This window comes from Glycine soja, chromosome 6, assembly GCF_004193775.1.
Source record: "Glycine soja cultivar W05 chromosome 6, ASM419377v2, whole genome shotgun sequence".
Taxonomy (NCBI): Eukaryota; Viridiplantae; Streptophyta; class Magnoliopsida; order Fabales; family Fabaceae; genus Glycine; species Glycine soja.
The window spans coordinates 8607324-8625651 of record NC_041007.1 but is presented as its reverse complement, the minus strand read 5'-3'; the positions used below and the strand labels follow the sequence as shown (position 1 = coordinate 8625651).

General features: G+C 28.9%; 1 protein-coding gene across 1 annotated transcript; it reads right to left on the bottom strand.

Annotated features, from left to right (window-relative positions):
* Nucleotides 1–1360: 1360 nt before the first annotated feature.
* Nucleotides 1361–3227, bottom strand: LOC114414007 (LOB domain-containing protein 36-like). Its single transcript, XM_028378386.1, has 2 exons — nt 2478–3227; nt 1361–1651 (listed from the first exon to the last, which is right to left on the bottom strand). Exons 1-2 carry the CDS (start codon nt 3118–3120, stop codon nt 1647–1649), a joined length of 648 nt encoding a protein of 215 aa, XP_028234187.1. The 5' UTR covers nt 3121–3227; the 3' UTR covers nt 1361–1646.
* Between the last annotated feature and the right edge of the window lie 15101 nt (nt 3228–18328).

Sequence of the window (18328 nt, the reverse complement as noted above, 5' to 3'; positions counted from 1 at the left end):
AAAAAAAATAATTTTCTTGAAACACTTTCATAAGGCCCACAATAACCAAAAAAGTCTAGTTTGATGGAGTAAGATATGTGACTTATTATGCTCACAATTTTATACAATATTTGCACCCTGAATCGTCAAATAAAGGAGTTCCTCCATCAAAAACGGTGTCTAATTAAACACCATTCGCAACCTTTACCCTCTTCCAACACCAACATCCTTACAACCACTATGGCAACGTGGATGATGATGAAATTCTTATGCTCAAACTTAAGTCCTCCCGATACATGATGGACACATTTAGGTTTTGGAAGTTTGCCATCGACTCATTGAGAAATAATTAGAAGGGTTAAGATCTGAGATGCTAATGACATTAACAAAGTGTGAGTTTTTTTATTTTTTATTTGTTGACACCAAACTCAAGTAATCAGGATATTTACAAATTACAAAAACATATGCATTGGTAAATTAAATCAATTGTGTTAGACTTTCTTAATAAGTATGAGTTTTAATGGTTTGATGTTGGATGAGTGTTGGCGTTTAGATGGTGGTGCAAATAAAATAGAAACAACAAGAAACATGCTTTATAAATCTTGAAAATTTCAAAATAAAATGTTATATTTAGAATTGAAATAGAAGACATTTTAGCAAGCTGAATGGGTCCTAAGAGACTTAGATAAAAGAAAATAAGTAAAGAAGCAATATTTGATTAATTTTAAATAGAGACCTAATTGGTGGAAACAAATTAAGGAATTAAAATCACTCGTACAATTAAACTTTTAAAAACATGAACTTTATTTTCTCCGCCGAATTAAGGAATTAAAATCACTCATAAAATTAATGCTATCCTACCTGAATATTAGCTAGCAACTATAGTATAAGGATGAGAAGAAAGGTACTACGATAGAAGGCTTTAACTTTAAAAATGCTTTGAGTTTTAATTTCACATTTTCTTTTACAATAAAAAGATGTGTAAACACCACAAACCTATTTAAAATAACAAAAAAAAGATAGAAGATAAAAATGCATGAGATGAAGATTCTCTAAAATTTGTATATAAAATTTAAGAGTAACAACATCCTTCCTCACAAATTAATTTGTATAACTTTTAAAATAATTTTATAAAAATTAATAAACTTGCATGCATGTAATTGTTTTTTAATGACAACTCAATCTTAGTGCATGACAATTTTTTTTCTTGAATATAAAGAACCGATAAATCTAGACCATAAAAAAATATTATTTTTAACATTGCCTGCATTCGTGGGATATAATTGCACCATCATGTAATTTTTTTCTTTGCACTTACTCTAATTCTAGGAGATGTAAAATGATAGGAAAACTATATAAAAAAAATATTACTAATAAATTATTTAGAGTGGAAGAGTGTTCTTGTATGTTACTCTTTTAAAATGGATGAAGGAAGTACCATTGCTCTCTACCAGAAAACCCGTTCGATCTCTAACATCAATTCAGATCCTACTTTCTAAAATGCATCTACCTAGAAAATCATCAAAAAGTTCAAACCCAAAAAACAATGGAGGATTAGTCAGTCTCATATCCCCTTCCCTTATCTGTCTCCCCCACCTTTCATCCTCTTTCTGCAAGTTTGTCTCTCCCTTCCTCCTTTACACCCATTTGCCTCCAATTGAGAAGAACTAAGCTGCAGAAGTTAACAAAATAAATATTTTAGAAAGGGTTGATTATTTATGATGACATTGCTGAACATTTGGATATTTTAACACACAAACCATTTGAACCTAAAAGCATATAAAAATCCATATTCATTCATGTCCGGTCGTCTAATCCAGCAAAAAGAAACAGTTTTCACATGTCTGTTTTGTTATAGTCTCTCACTCTCCGTGCGAAAGAGATGAAGACACCAACCAACCCTTCCTTGATTCGGTGCAGCAAAACCATCACAGCAAGTCCAAAAAAAGGAAAATTGAATAAGGAAAAGCACTCTGAGCATACAAACCAAGATTCTATTTTTAATCCCAATGAAACAACTTGGACTAATTCCCATTTGAATCCCATTCTTGGTCAAGCCATAATTTTACGTCCTTAATATATTCTCTCTATTCACACAACCTATTTCCCTCGTTACAAAATAAACAAGCACTAGGAAAAAAAAGCAAGCAGTTTTCTTTTTAAGATGTTTTGTTAAATTACAAAATAATTTTACGTTCCTAATACTCCAAATTTTGTTACACATACATTTTTAATTTTTCCGCTATGAGCATGGATAAACAAAATAAATCAGTGTAACCGTTGTGTTATGATGTTACGATTAATGTTAATCTTCATAACGAAGGAGACACTATACCTTTGAACAAACCCTTAAAACTCACCATTCCAAATGTTAGTGTTAAAAACTAAGAAATTCATAATGAAACAATAATGAAATAAAATAACTTAAATAAAAGTTGTTAATTTAGTAACTATTACAAAGTAGGGAATTAATAAGAAAAAAGGAACAGTGTTCCAACCTGGGTCGGTTTGAGGCTTGGGTTGCATCGGGGAGCGCATTAGGTGTTGGTGATGCGGAAGAGTAAGAGACTGCATCGGCGCGTGAGAAAAGGCGTGATCAACGGCAGGGGAAGGCGAGAATACGGCGGCGAGGTGGTTGTTGAATCCGCCGGCGTGGGAAGCCGAAGATGCGCCACCGTCGTCGTGGAAGCCGAAAAGATCATGCTGATGAGTGGACGCGGGTTTGAAAGGAAAAAGCGAAAAAGTGCGTGGCTGCTGCTCCGGCGGTAGTAGGGAAGGTGCTGGAGGCAGCATGGTGTGGGATCCGATGTGAGAAGCAAGTTCTTTCTTGGCGTGGTGGAGTTCATTCTGAAGCTGTTTGAGCCTGTGCTGGAGTATGGAGATGAGGCCCACGCAGCCATACACTGGGTCCCGCAAACGCGCTTCTGCCTCGTATGCTAATGACTTAACCGCGTCTTCGCGTTGCGCCGCGTTAAGCTCGTTGAGAAGCTTGGCCACGTTACTTGCCCCGAACACCTTATGCACGTAAGCGAACCGCTGCGGGTTGTCCGGCGGAAAATACGGCGCGAAAACACACTCCTGCGTGCACTTCCGACGTTGAATCTTGCACGCCGCACATGGCGAATTCGACGACGACGACATTATTACTTACTGTAATTAATAAATAAATTATTACTTTCCACTCTTCACACTGTGATTAATAGTTACAAAATGTTGTGGACAAAACAAAACACACCGCTTTAGAGAGAGAGAGAGAGAGATCCAGAAAGTTCCATGGTTAGAGGAGATGATGATGTTGGCTTTGGCTATCCCATTTTATTTTTCAGATTTTGTTTTGCTGCTGCAGCATCCCACGACCCCGACTTACCCGCTAACAGTGCCACGCACTTCACCTTTTATTAAATTAAATTGATAATTATCTTTAAATATATTTTTCCTTTTCAAATTTTAATTAATTCGTAGTTTAATTTGGATCCTACTGTATCATTTATCGTCACCCTTTTTTAGGAACATATGATTAATACTCGATTTTTAAGATATTGGCTGTGTGGCATAGATTTTGTAGTATATCACGACTGAATTAGAGAATATTTCCTTCAAATTATTTTAAAAACAATAATTTATTTGCATTAACTTTTTAATGAATAAAATTTACACATAATACATTTAGGATTTTTTTTTTCACATGGGAGATTAGAGAATATATATATATATATATATATATATATATATATATATATATATATATATATATATATATATATATATATATTCACACCTGGATTATATATTAATCACTTTAAAGAGGGAGGGAAGGTCGATTCTTCTTTTCGATTATCACGTGTTAGATTTTTTGATGGCAACTTCGAAGTAGTATATGTATATAGTACTGCTGAGTAATTGAAATAATTGAAAATAATGGAAATAAAACCTTTTTCTTTTTAGGGTTATAAAAGCTTATTCTTGAACCGTATCTTCAATTGCATCGCAAAATTATGGGTACGGATATCCGAATTTCGGCTATTAAAAAAGGATGATGTATTTTTTAGGACAAATGTAATTACAGTTATTTGTTAAAAATTAACAGTAAAGATTATAATTAATAAAAATCAAGTGCATGTAATTATGTATAATATATTCTAAATTTAGTTTAACCTTAATTAATAATTTTAATAAAAAGCAATAAAAAATACTTTAACTTCTAACCTTTTGACCTAAAAAAGTTGCCTGTTATGTTTTGATTTTTAAAAAAATTATTCTGTAACTACTATTTTAGTATGTATATTGCATAGAACAAATATTAGTTTTTATTAATTAAAATTCATTATAAATACTTATTTTAATATATAAACTACATTATATATGGTTAAAATTCATGATAAATAAATATTTTGTAATATATAAGTTATCTTTTTTTATAGATTTATAACAACTAGTTTAAATTTTCATATAAGATTAACAAACTATTAAAATTCAATTTAAAAATAAAGAAAAAAGACGATAGCCTGAAAGTGATAAATCATAAGTGATTAAAAATATAAAATATTCCAATAAAGATAAAAGAATGATAATTTTAGATGGTTGGAGATAATTTTTTGCTAGTTACAAAAGTAGTGTGAGAAATGTTAAATTAATTTTGAATGAAATTTATTTTAATTAAAATTAATTGTAAAATGATGTAATTTATGTTTGAATATTTTTACTCTAAAAACAATTATTAGAAAACAATTAATCAATACAAAATCTACTTAAAGTTATTTTAACTCGATCAATTTTTTGATAGGAAATCAAATTATGAATATTTACCTAAAATTATATTAATTGATATTTAATGTAATTTGAAATCATATAGCATGAATCCAAACCCGCTATTGATTTTTTTTTTCTTTGGAGTACATAAATTAAACTTGTGAAATCAAATTATGGTAGGTGGTAGATTGTATCCTTGGTTATATAAGAAACAAAAATAAGAAATAACCAAGGAGCTATAGGATGAATTCTTTTTTATTTCCTCTCCTTTTGTGTATGGATTGTTGTGTCATTAATCAATGAATATCTTTTGCTGATAAAATACAATAAAATGTAATGTGTGAAGTAAATTGATTTTGATCGAAACAAGGTTAATTCTATTGTCAGAATGTATAAAATATAAATGCAATAAAATCATGAAAAGCATATATAAATTAGTAGTACCGGGTAAAGTAATCAAGAGGAAGGTGCAGTTATTGGGTGATTGAGGTTGAGGGTGCATTGCATTGATGAAGATTGGTGTGTGGCGTGCGCGTTCCAGTGGCGCAACGCAATGACAATGATCCCACTTTCCTTTCCACCATTACGCAATGGACAGTTGTAATTGAATAATAATAGGTGCTAGTAGCACTTGTTTCTGGGTCAGAGACAGTATTTCGTCCGAGTTCTTCTCCATCACCTGCGGCACTGTCGTTTTGATTGACATACCGCTAATTACCTTCCTTGTTGTAACTTTTGCTGTTTTACTCACTCATTCTCATTTCCAACTGACAAAACCTTAAGCTCCCCTCCTCAACCGTCGCCTCTTCTTCCTCCTCTCTCAACCATGCAAGCATCCTCCATTCATTTTCTTATTTTCCACAACTCAAATACATATTATTGCATGTGCTCTCTGCTGCTACAATTAATAAAAAGAGTCGTTAGTATTTTCCCTTGAATATTTATTGGCGTACGTACTTTAGGGTTATTAGGATTATGATTTTATCACTTGTGGTTTTTGTGGTGGGTAAATGAACAAGAGAAATGTTGAGAGGAAGGGAGGGGGACAAAAAGGAAGGAAGGGAAGGAGATGGTGAGGACCATGAGATGAAATGAGATGAGACAGTGTCAGTGATTCAGTATGTTGGTTAGCAATTGCGTGCACACGGATTCATGCCATTAATGTATTCCCACTGCCCCCTCTGCTACCTGCTTCTTACTTGGTACATTTTTGAGTTGGCTACCAACACTCTGCATCTATCCATTCTTTTTGTCCTCCTCTCTCTCTCTCTCTTTTATATCATTTTTCGAGCAAATTACTTCTTTTGTTTTGCTCATTAATTCGTTTATTCAAATATATTTATAATTAATCAAATTATTTAGGCACTGGTTTATACATTAAATTTTTTTTATTAAAAGATTTCTATTGTGAAATTTGTTTCACGTGCATGGATTTGACATGTTGATATGAATTTCGAGGAAAGCTTTTTCATTAATGAATATTCTGATGCCATCACTAACATTTCTGCATTGCTGTGGTCTGAGCATTGAAGTGATGTGTGGTCTGGTGTTACACCTTTCAGCGCCAGGGACGGAGTGGAAAGAAACCAATCCTTTGACTAAGCTTTCCCTCTTTCCCATACAGTCGTATACATTGTGATATTAGTCCGTTTAAGTTTAGATTTACATTTGAATAAATGTGTTTGACCGTAAGAAAATAAAAGGAGAGAAAATAGATAAAAATAATAATAATGACAATCAGTTTATAAAAATCAATCAAATACTATGAAATTATCAATCATTATTATATTAACAGTGAAAATTTCTTTTTATCCATAAAAATTAAATATGATCTTAAGAATTTATATATATAACACTTCCATAACAATGAGAATTAGCAAAACTAAAAGAAAAAATCTATTAAATTATAGTTTGAAACATCCATGGATATGTCACATGACATTTACATGTGTGTTAGGCAGCATCCACATGCCACATTATCAATCAAGTGCCATGATAGTATTTTCTTTAAAAGAAACAGACTTTACTTAATTGCGGGACTAAAATAAGTGACGAATTATAATTGTTAATTTTTTTAAATTTTATTTATGTTAGGAACAAAAATAACAATAGGTGAGTGATTGACAATTTCACCAACAAAATTGGTTTTTTTTTTTATTGAAAAAGATATTTTTAATATATTATTTGTGTAAAAAATTTATAATGTAATTATATATGTAAACAGTAAATTTTTTTGCAATAAATAATCTTTTATAAACTTAAATTAAATTTTCTGTCAAAAAAATGATTTTGATATAAGTTTATGATAAATTATGCATATTACTCAATTAATTGAGTTGAACATCTCTCATTTATAAATTAATTTTAGTACTTTTTTTATTCAAAAAAAGTATCATATTTAGAAAAGGAATTATTCCAAAAAAGTGTCAACATTTGATTTTCAACATATAATAATTATTTTTTTATTAATATTTCTAATAAGTGTCATTTTAGATTTTTAATATAATATTAAGGTTAATTTTGTAAAATTATTTTTTAAAATTTATTTATTTTTTAAAATTTGTATAAAATAATTTAGAATGATACTTATTTCGGGGAATGATGTAAATTATTTTTTTTTCTTATAAATATTTGCAGAAAAAGTTGTATTGAACAAAAAAAAAAAACCAATTGCAATAGTGTTGAAATTGCAAAGCCCAACGAGAGTTTTGATCCTCCATTCCTCGTTGACCCAATGAGAGAAAATCTACCGAGAGTTGCTATTATCACTGTCATTTTTGTTAAGTTAACCTTCTACTTTTCATTTTTCTTACAAAATTAAATTCGACAAAAATACATTTCCATTGAGATGAACACACAATTTAAGTACAAAAGTGCATTTCCGTTGTGCACCTGAACAAGAGCTGTTGAGATACTCAGCATAAACTTATTTTCGTGGTATATAGTGAAAATACATTTGTCTCCTAATAAATAACATTTTGGAAGACATATTTTGATTATTTACATGTATAACCAATAAAAATTAAAACAATAAATATATTAATGATGAATGAGATTAAAAGAATTTAAACAAGTAAAAATATGTGGAAACAATATTATGTCTCATTAATATTTTCCGTAACTATAAGAAAAACCAAATCAAAAAATTAATAAAAAAACATAAAAAATTTAGGATAAATTTAATGTTATTAACTAAATTAATTATTTTTTAATTTTTTTAAAATTATTCCTATGGGTTAAATTAAGGCAAATGCTTTTTTTTTTACAGGAACTAAGGAAAATCCTAAGAACACTTCTTAAGGAATAAAAAAACACATTCAAAGTTGGAATTAATGCACATCTATTATGATTTTCAATACATTTTCAATGTAAATTCAGAGGAAGAAAAAAATTATTTTAAATTCCTTAACCAGTGCTCACAGTGGTGAGTAATATCCATAAACCAATTTACTAATAAGTATTGTATTAAAATTTCAAATTGAATAATATACATAAATTTGTAAATATATTTAAAATTATGAAACAATAATGTGTATATTTATGTAGAATCTTAGAATTTTTTATTAAAATAAAAAATTTTAGTATGATAAAATATATATTTGATTAATTCAATTGCATTTAACCTTAAAATAAAAAGAGTGGCATATCATTGTTTAAAAGAAAAAAAAAAGATAAGATACTTTTTAATTAAAAAAGTACGTCAATTTATTATACAAAGATAAATTTAAAAGCCATTCATTTGATAATATAAATAATAGATTTTTGGGTACAGTCAAATAGTTGAATTTTAGAGATGAAGATAAAATGTTAAATTTTTAAGAAGTAAAAGTAATTAATCTAGAACATAATAGTTGATTAATTTTCCTTATATTTGATTTTAGAGGAGGAAGAATAAGGTTTGTTCGTACACTAATCAGGAAAATTAATAAATTTTCTATTTTTTTAACGAAATTATAAGACCTTTTCCTTTTATATCTATGTATCTTAACTTTTTCTACTGTACTTATTTAATTTCTCCCTCTAGGATAAAATATCTCTTTCTCTAAGATGTGCAATAAAGTATTCACTTCCTTTACTACACCAATTTCTCTCTCTACAATATGGTATCAGTTTCTCTATTGGCAATAGAGTATTCACTTACTCAATACACACTTATCTCTGTCTATAGTACTTCATTGCACTGGGGCATTATTAGTAGCACTTAATGAATTCTGTTTATGACAATCAGGTTTGTCATTGCATTGTTTTCTCTCTCTTAAATAAAGTTCACACTTCTTTATTTTGTAATAAAGTGTCCGCTCCGCTAATCTCTATATGCAATAAAGTATCCATTTCTCTCTCTCAACAATTCCTCGTTGTATTGGTGCACACATCTCAAATAGTAACTTTTAATGGATTTTATTTGAGTGCAAGTAGTAAATCTTTTAATCATATTTATTTTAATTAGTGCATTAGAATTTTCGTAATCGATTAAATAATTTATGTATTAATATTGTAAAATATTTTATATTGTTGTCTAATTACAAATTATTATACATAATATATATTAAATTTATAATAATTACCTTAAAAATTATATTAATATTAATTTCAGATTATTTAAAAAAATATTTTTTTAAACAGTGCGTAAAAATTTCTGTAAAAAAAAGTTCTTAAAATTAAATAATTAAGTTTGGTACATTATAAAATAGAAGGAAGGATAGGAAAATAGTCTTCCTTTCATTGTTTGGTTTCCTTTCTTTTTTTTTTTTACAATTATTTGGTCATTTAATTTTGAGAGGAAGAATAAAAAGTAAGTGAATCTCACATGTTTAGTATTCTAGAAGTATTCCTTCTAGAATGAGGAGAGAAACAAGTAAAAATATTATTTTATATATTAAATGACAAAAAATATCCTTACTCAAATATATTTTTATTAGGAATATTTATATTATTTTTATACATATTTTATTTTTATCCTTTCAAATATTGTAGAAAATCATTTCATTTTTATTATTTGTTTAATTCTTTCTCTTTCATTCTATTCCTTTAATTCGTTTTCTTTCCAAAATGGAATACACCAAAAGGAAAAACAAACACACTATACGCGTCTTGTCTTTCACTCTTCGTTTCAAATGAACACAATCATCTTATCTGTGAGAATCTGATACACAGGAAACCTCGCTCAGCTTCACACGTGCACCAACTAGGTACAGGCAAGCAAGAACTTGCTTTGATTTTCAATCCTCCATAATATAGAAAATGAAAGTAAAAGGAAGGCAAAACTACCGTTATTGCTTTCAGTGCCCCTTTATCCTTTTGTGAACCTTCTTAATTTTTACTATATTTGTTAAAATTATAAAAGGACAGCATTATATATTTACAGACAAGTTTCTATTATAAGATTAATTTTCTCAAATTCTTTTTTGTTAAGTCTCTGTTTCTTTTCCTTAAATAAATTCATCCTATGAAGGAAAGTTTTGTGAAGTCATCCGGTTGTCCATGTACCTGCACTTAAATCTTACCGCTATATAAAATTAGGAAAATGGTAAACTAAACTACAAAATTGAGATGAATATTCTATATATATGTATATACAAAATTCTGTTCAGCTTCAAATGTCCTCATGTGTTGATCGGAGACAATACTATTTTTTATTTTTTGTTTTTGATTTTTATTTTTCTTATAATATTTTGTGAATAAACAAAAAAAGGTTGTGAACAATCTAATAAGATAAAAATTATTTTCTTTAACTTTAAAGCATATTTTTAATATTCAGATATAAAAGAGATAAAGCCATAAACCAAATATAAAAGAAAATTGTGTATAACATCACATAATATGCATTTAATTTTTAAATAATAAAATTGTTGTTAAAAAATACATATAACTTTAAATAAAAGCGCCCTTGAAAGATGTAAGATGAAGAGTTAAAAAAGCTTAATTGTGAAATTAATAAATTAAAAGAATATTCTTTTTAACGTCTGTCCATGCTAAATGACTCTTGATAGTGGGATCAATGTCCATGCTAAATGGAAGTTTTCTTGTAGTCCACAATAATTGAAAATTAGTTACAAGGTGTGTCAAAAGGTGATGAGTTAGGAGAAAAAATTACCATGTTATTGCTGACTCGAGGTTTAAGTGTGTTTTGGAAACGATTATGAACCCAAATTGACATGAATTTTTTAAAGCAACAATTTTTAGCTTCCACATCAACATAACATTTGATGTAAAATCATGAGATACGTGCGTTTAAAACGTCAGTCCAATACTACTTGGAAGAGTGTTAATGACATGCTGGAGTAGTCAGCAAAAATTTACCTATATGATTACTTTACAAACCCGAACTGGGAGTTGACATTCTAGAGTTGCCACAAAAAGTCTTCCTACCACAAGTAGTTCCATGCAAAAGTCTACCTACAACGAGCAATTCCACCCAATTACATCTATTTAACTAGCCTATAAGCATCAAAGCATTTCCTTGAAGAGGGTTGCCCACCGGTGAAGAAAGTAACTTAAGAGATATTGGAACCCACACCCATAAAATAAGTGCGTTTATATCAAATTTTTAACTACTTATGTGAGTACATATTGAAACATTAGTTAAGAGAATAATTATTTTTATTTGAAATGTACTCTTCCAAGTCATGTAACTAAAACATATTTTTATGCAGCTTCTTTTATTTCAAAATATCTTTCCTAATTTGTTATCTAAAAAGTGTTGCATGAACGAAATATTGGTTGGATTAAACCTTTTATTCTTGTGGCCGTTTTGCGCCTTTTGTTTTATATAAAGAAGTGAATTCAAGGACTTTCACCCCCACAAACACATATTATATAACCTCTGTGCAACTTGAGCTCCCATAGTCATAAATTTAATTTTCTGTCTCTTTTTGTAAGTTATTTCCTTTCTGTTGATTGGATTTGTATTTGTTAGTTCTTTTGATTCCTTCTTATTTTTACATATAAATTTTTTGTTATTGATAAAGATATCTAAATTCTCTTACTTTCATTGAGAGGGGAAAGCTTACATTCATAGTTGTCCCAACCTCTTTACTAACTTCTAATGACAAAAGCAATATAACTTCTTCTGATTTTGTTGATTTTTAGGGTGGGAAATTTATGTCCATATTAATTATTCCTATTTTGTTATCAACAATTATGGTGACAACCCCCCCCTCTTGAGAGACATGATATGCTCAAAAGGGATTGGATCGGTCTTATTATCATTTTATCAATTTTGATCGGCACATTTGTATATGTTTTGTTGTTTAGCCACACATATATTTCTCGACTTATTTTCTAGTATTTTTATTTGCAGGATTAAAATTGACACATCTATTTTCTAAGCCAGAAGATCTTAACTAAGGTAATTTTTTTTCCTTTGAGCTTTGGTTAACAGGAGAGGGACATTGGTCCCAATTTCATGATAATTACATCAAAGGAAAAGTTCTTGTTGCATTGAAAAGACATATGAATAAGATCTAATTGCCTTTTACTTATATACTTGTGTTGGGTGTATGTTTTTCAATTATGTGTATGTTTCGGAGAATGTGTGTGTAAAATTGATTTTGATTGAATTGTGTGTTTGAAATGATGATGCGTTAAATGTAACTAGTTTTTCTTTTATGTTCATACTCACATCAACATTATATCATTTATTGTTTGTTTTTATTATTTTTTTTATGGTGACACAATGATACTTGGCTGTTCTCCACCAAATCATCGAATTGATTTTGACATAGTGATTTTTTTTTGGGTTTCTTTTAACTCTAAATGCATTTTTAAAAAAATATAAAGTTTTGTTTGGATGAATGTTTATAAAATTGATTTTGAATAAAATTGATTTTGTAAAATTAATTTTTAAGTGAAGTAATTATTGTTTGGATGCTTTCATCTCCTAGCCAAAAGCAATTTTGCTACAACAGTCGGTGTAAATTTTTTAATTCAATGCAAAAGCTACTTTTTTTGGTATTTTTTTATCTATACTTCTAATCAAATTGAGGTTTTTAGGCATAATCAAATTTACCTGACAACATACAAATATCTTTATTTTGACAAAATCAAGTTAATTAGATTGAACTCAAAATCAATTTTCATTATTCTCACAATGAAACCAAATCCACTACTCTAAGTATAATTTTTTCAACCTAACAAAAATATTTTTTTCACTTTTAGTTAAATTAAGATTTAGAGGTAAGATTAATTTTACCTGACAATAACTCAACATCTGTATTTTTATTAAAATCACATTTGACAGAAAGCAAAATATTAGTCCTGATACTTTTCACTATGAACTAGTCACACACTAAATATATGTTTATTTTTTTACCTATTTTTTCTTGTACGACGACACCCATTCAGGCCATTCTTTCTCCAAAATATATAGGTATATCAACTAATGGCGAAATTTGGACAAATTGGAATCAAAAGTGTTCAGCCTTTTTCTCCTATGAGTTATGTGAGCTTAATTATAGTTATATAAATAGATGATATGGTGTGGTGGCTATTACACATTGTCCCTAGCGCTAACTATGGTTTACGGGATACTTTCTCATCTCAGTGAGTAGTCTCTGGTTTGGATTTAAGCAACTATCATTACTTAATTTTTTTTGCTTTCTAGAGACACGAAATCAGCCTCGGCTGGTGGTGGTTTGGAGGTGTATAAGCTCCATTTTGGTCACGAATATAACTTGTTTTATATTAGGGAATTACTTTAGTAGAGTCAATGTATTCAAGGTGAGCTCTTAATATATATGTATAACTATTGAAATAGTGTCATGTGTCATATTTAAATAAAAAACATAGATAATAGAAAAACGCGTACTAAAATTTTACTTGTGATCAGTTTAATATGAGTTAAAAATGCTTTAAAAAACATGAAATAAAAATAGAATAAAAATTGAATTAATTTTCAATAAAGTTTTATGAAAATTCACGTTTTTCTTTTAACTTGTATATATATGGCCTTTGCTTCAACTTGATATAGTTAAGGGAAGATTGCTATTACATTTAATTTTTTGCAAAAATGTCCGCATATATTTAGGATAAGATTAAATTCTTTGGTTATTGATTAGTCTAATGAATTCTATGTAATAAATAAATTCTTTATTACTCAGCGAGATGATTATAAGGCTATGCACCTCCCTTTTTAGGAAAAAAAATGGAAGGATAGATATATTTTATTAACTTAGTTTTTTTGTCTGATTTTTCCTTTTTATGTATTTTTTCATAAACTTGGAGATGGACATGGAAGATCTAGATATGGAATTTGATTGGACTGAGGTGGACATCCTAATTAGCAACTTTTCACCTTCATTGCTGAACAACCCCGCTTATTTTTCGCAGCAAGTCAATGTACCCAGTGTAAAAACTATCATTTTCCTCTTTCCTATTCCATTTTCTTATAAGTTAATTAATTAAGCAGTTAGTATACATTTTGTCTAAAAAAGAAGTAATTAGTACTAACAATAGTGAAAATAATTTTCTTATATAAAAGAGGGAAGAATAAATATTTATTATTACATCTTATGGTCATTTTTTTAAAGTTTATGATCGATGTTAAAATAAATAAATAATGTGAGTTTTTTTAAATATCACATAATATTAAATTTTAACTATTCATATTTAAGACTGTATGAGAGATTGATTCTTTTGATTTTCATAGTATGCCACATTGATTCTTTTCATATACAAATCACCTACTATTTTTTAAGAAAAAAAATATTATGAACACATTTTTCAAACTTTTGTTTGATCAGTAAGCTATTTCCCTCTTATAAGATATACACACAATAAAAAAAGAATGTTACAAAGATAATACCAAAATTAATATCCTGAACTTTTATTAAATCTTTAATTATATTTTTTGTTTTAATTAAGTTCTTAAACTTGTATTTATTTTTAAATTAAGTCCTTAATACTGCATTTTTTTAATTAAGTCCTTGCATTAGGAACCTGATTAAAAAAATAAATACAAATTCAGGAAGTGAATTAAAAATTGTCAAATACTTGAGAGCTCTACAAATTAATTTAACCAACCTATTATATGCACTTCGCACTTTACCACATAAGTAATATGAAGAAAGAAGAAGTGTTTTGTTTGTGCACATTAGGATTGTTTTCCAATTTTATGCATCACAGTATATATATACACATATTATTGTTCAGTTTCAGGACTCGGTTGGAGCTGTGGTTGCAACACCAAACATGGCTCAAAATACTGAACACACCTTCATCTATAGCCAGGAAGCAAATTCCTCAAGCATGGGAGGAAACCCTCCACAGCTTGCTGTGAATGATGCCAATCAGTTGCCCTTGTTCTCTCCAAGCACTTCAGCTCCATTACTGGATCCGGATGAAACTGAATCCAACTGTTATGTACCTTCCATGGTAACTATAGAGGAATAAGTTTGTAACTTTTATTCATGAATTTGATATTAGTTTACAGTGATATATATACAAGTGAACAGTCCTAATATGTAGTGAATCAAGCTACCAATCTCCTAATAATTCTCAACAAATCAGAATTGGAAATAACAGATTTGCACGGCTAAATAATTAAAGGAATTGAAGACTAATTATTATTATTGATATCCTCCCGCAAGTTGTATAATCTGGATGAGAGATGCAACTTGGACAGTAGCAATTCGAACCGAGGGCGAAGCAGAGGCTTTGTTAGTTATTATTGATAGTAACTGCATGATCAATTCATGTAATAGTATGGTATGTCATCATAATTCATAATACTTTGCCTTCATCGATATGCATTTGACTTATACGCTCACCGAGCATTGAAATACAAGTAGGTGTTTACCCAATATTAATATGTGATATCCATGGTTTTAAATTATGGTTGTGAACTAGGTTGCAATTTTGTTAGGATGATTGATATTGTAAAAAAGTGTAGAAAAATGAGATTAACGTAATTGCAATACAGCTGCCGTGATTTAACTCTCGTAATTGTGATTGCAGACCACAATTTAAATATATGTATATTATTAATTTTTTTTATCGATAAATGTTAGTTTTTTTAATTTTGTTAAAAATATCAGTTGGAGATTCAAATTCATGAGTTATTTTATTTGAAACTGACTAATTTATATAAATGCATACATTCAACAGGCATCTAATTATCTCTGATGATGTATTTGAATATATATGCATGCCCCAACAAGACACTTACGTTTGCAAGTGACTTTACAATAGTGGGCAATCTCTACATTTAAATTGTTTAACATTTGATTTGATTAGGTGGGATTGATCTCATCAAAAGAAGCAGGTTTATCGGTTCAAGCCCAAGATATGACTACCCCGACCCTGATGAACTACTACAATCAATATCATCTCACGCAAAACAATAATTTGCCTATGTAGGTCTTTCTACCATATTTTACAAATTGTGAAGTCATTATTATATCCTTTATCACAAGTTTTAGACATGTGTTTTTCCTATCTACTTTCTCGTGTTGTAGCACGCATGAGATGGGTCAGGTCAACGAGCACAACACAAGCAATAAGCAGTTGGTTCCAAATATGTTAGCAAACCAAAATTTCAATGAAATCAATCCACAGTCTTCCTCTTATCCACTCTTTTTTCAGCAAAACCCTGTGAATGTAAGGATCCTTATATACTTGTTCCATTACCATGTCTGTTTTACAAGGACCATGTTTTGCAAACCAAGTTGACATTATTATTGTTGTTGATCATAACTCATAAGCAGGTGCAAGCAGGAGCAGAGAATGGGGTAACAAATGGACATTTCATGACTAACCAAACCTCCCCGGCATTTGCTCTCAGCAACCATTCCATCAACCCTACTAATGCGTGGAATTTCCCGAGGTAAATTATACTTTTACTTACATACACATAACAATAACCTATTCACCTTGGTTTCTCAAAGATGGAAATAGGTTGTTAGACTTAAAAAAAAAATTGATCTATTTGAAAAAAATTCTTGAGTCAAATTTGATTTATTATCTATCATAATTTCTTTTATGTATGACTTTGACTTTTTAAAAAGTTTGATTTGACTTATTATTTTAATAGTCTATTCCATTTTAAAGATTTATATAGGTTTGACCTATTCTTAAGAAGGTTAATTGGCTAATAGACCAATGGATGAAAAAGATTCTTGGTAAAATCAACTATAAATTTTGAAATGATTTAATTATGTTTTTAGTTTAGGGGGTGTATTTTTTTTTTAAGTTTTCAAATTAAAAATTTGTATCTTTCTATCCCTCAAATACAAAAAATATTTTTTAGTCCTTTCGACAAAATTTGAGGTATTAAAAAATATAATTTTCTATTTGAACCGAGGAACTAAAAGGAATATTTTTCAATTTTGTGAGATTAAAAAGTGTAAATTTTTATTTGAGATATTAAAATAAACATATCTTTTGATTCGAGAGACTAAAGTTAATCATAATTAAATCTTTTGAAAATTAAAATAATTACTGTTAAAGGCATGAAGTTGGTGAAAATAATTGGATTAAACTTTATAAGCTTCAAGATTATCTTGTTTATTGCCTTAAAAAAAGATTATCTTGCTTATACAATATAAACATATTTTTATGATTTAATACGACTGTTAAGATATCTGATTTAAAAGTCTCTAAATAGGGTATAAATTTATGCTTTAACAAGTTCATAAACTTGACTCTTTATATAGATGAAGATACTTAATCTATATTGAAAAAAGTAAATAAATATATGATTTTAATATATTACAAAAATTAATGTAATAATGATACTAACCATTTTTTATTATTTTAGATCGACATGTTAGGTTACCTTTAAATTATTTATTTAAAGTAATTTTTTTAATCAAAATAGAATTTTTAAAAAAATCTTAATTTAGTTTATTTGATATAAAAAAATAGTCTCGTAATATAAATTAGGCCATAAACTCCTGTCCGAGGACATAATTGACCCCTAGAACAATTGAATGATTACATAGTAACTATTTCAAGAGAGTACAATATGTTGAAGATATAATATCAAGATGCTATATATACTTAATTAGTTTGGAATTAATTAGTTACACATAATTATAATTGGATGATAATTAGTTGGATTTAATCTTATACAAATCACATTGTGTGATTAGTACGTAATAGAATTCTTGCACACTCAATCAAATTCATTTGTACTGATCTCAACTCTCAAATATTTCTCTTCTCTTTTGGCCTCTCCTATCTCAACTCTCAAATATTTCTCTTCTCTTTTGGCCTCTCCTATGTTTTTCGACATAGTTTGAAAGCCCCCTTAAATATATCATGAGAAGAAAGTTGGAAGTTGAGTATTACAAGTATTTCTCTCTCATTTTTTGAGAGGCTTGTCCCTCTCTCCCTTTAGGAGGTTGTCCTTTTCTCTTGAGAAGAAACTTCTCTCTTACTTGCTCTTCACTACTCCAAGCTCTTCATTTATAGAAGGCAATGACCAATTCATAAATAACTAGATATGAACAAGATAACAATATATATGGCCGCTTTTAGTGGATAACCAGTTTCCTTTAGTTTTAGCAAAAACTATTTCTGACCTAATTAAGGACACTCTCCTTTATGTAAGGCTCTTTATATTTTTCCATTAACGATAGAGTAATTCTAACGGGAAGTGTAT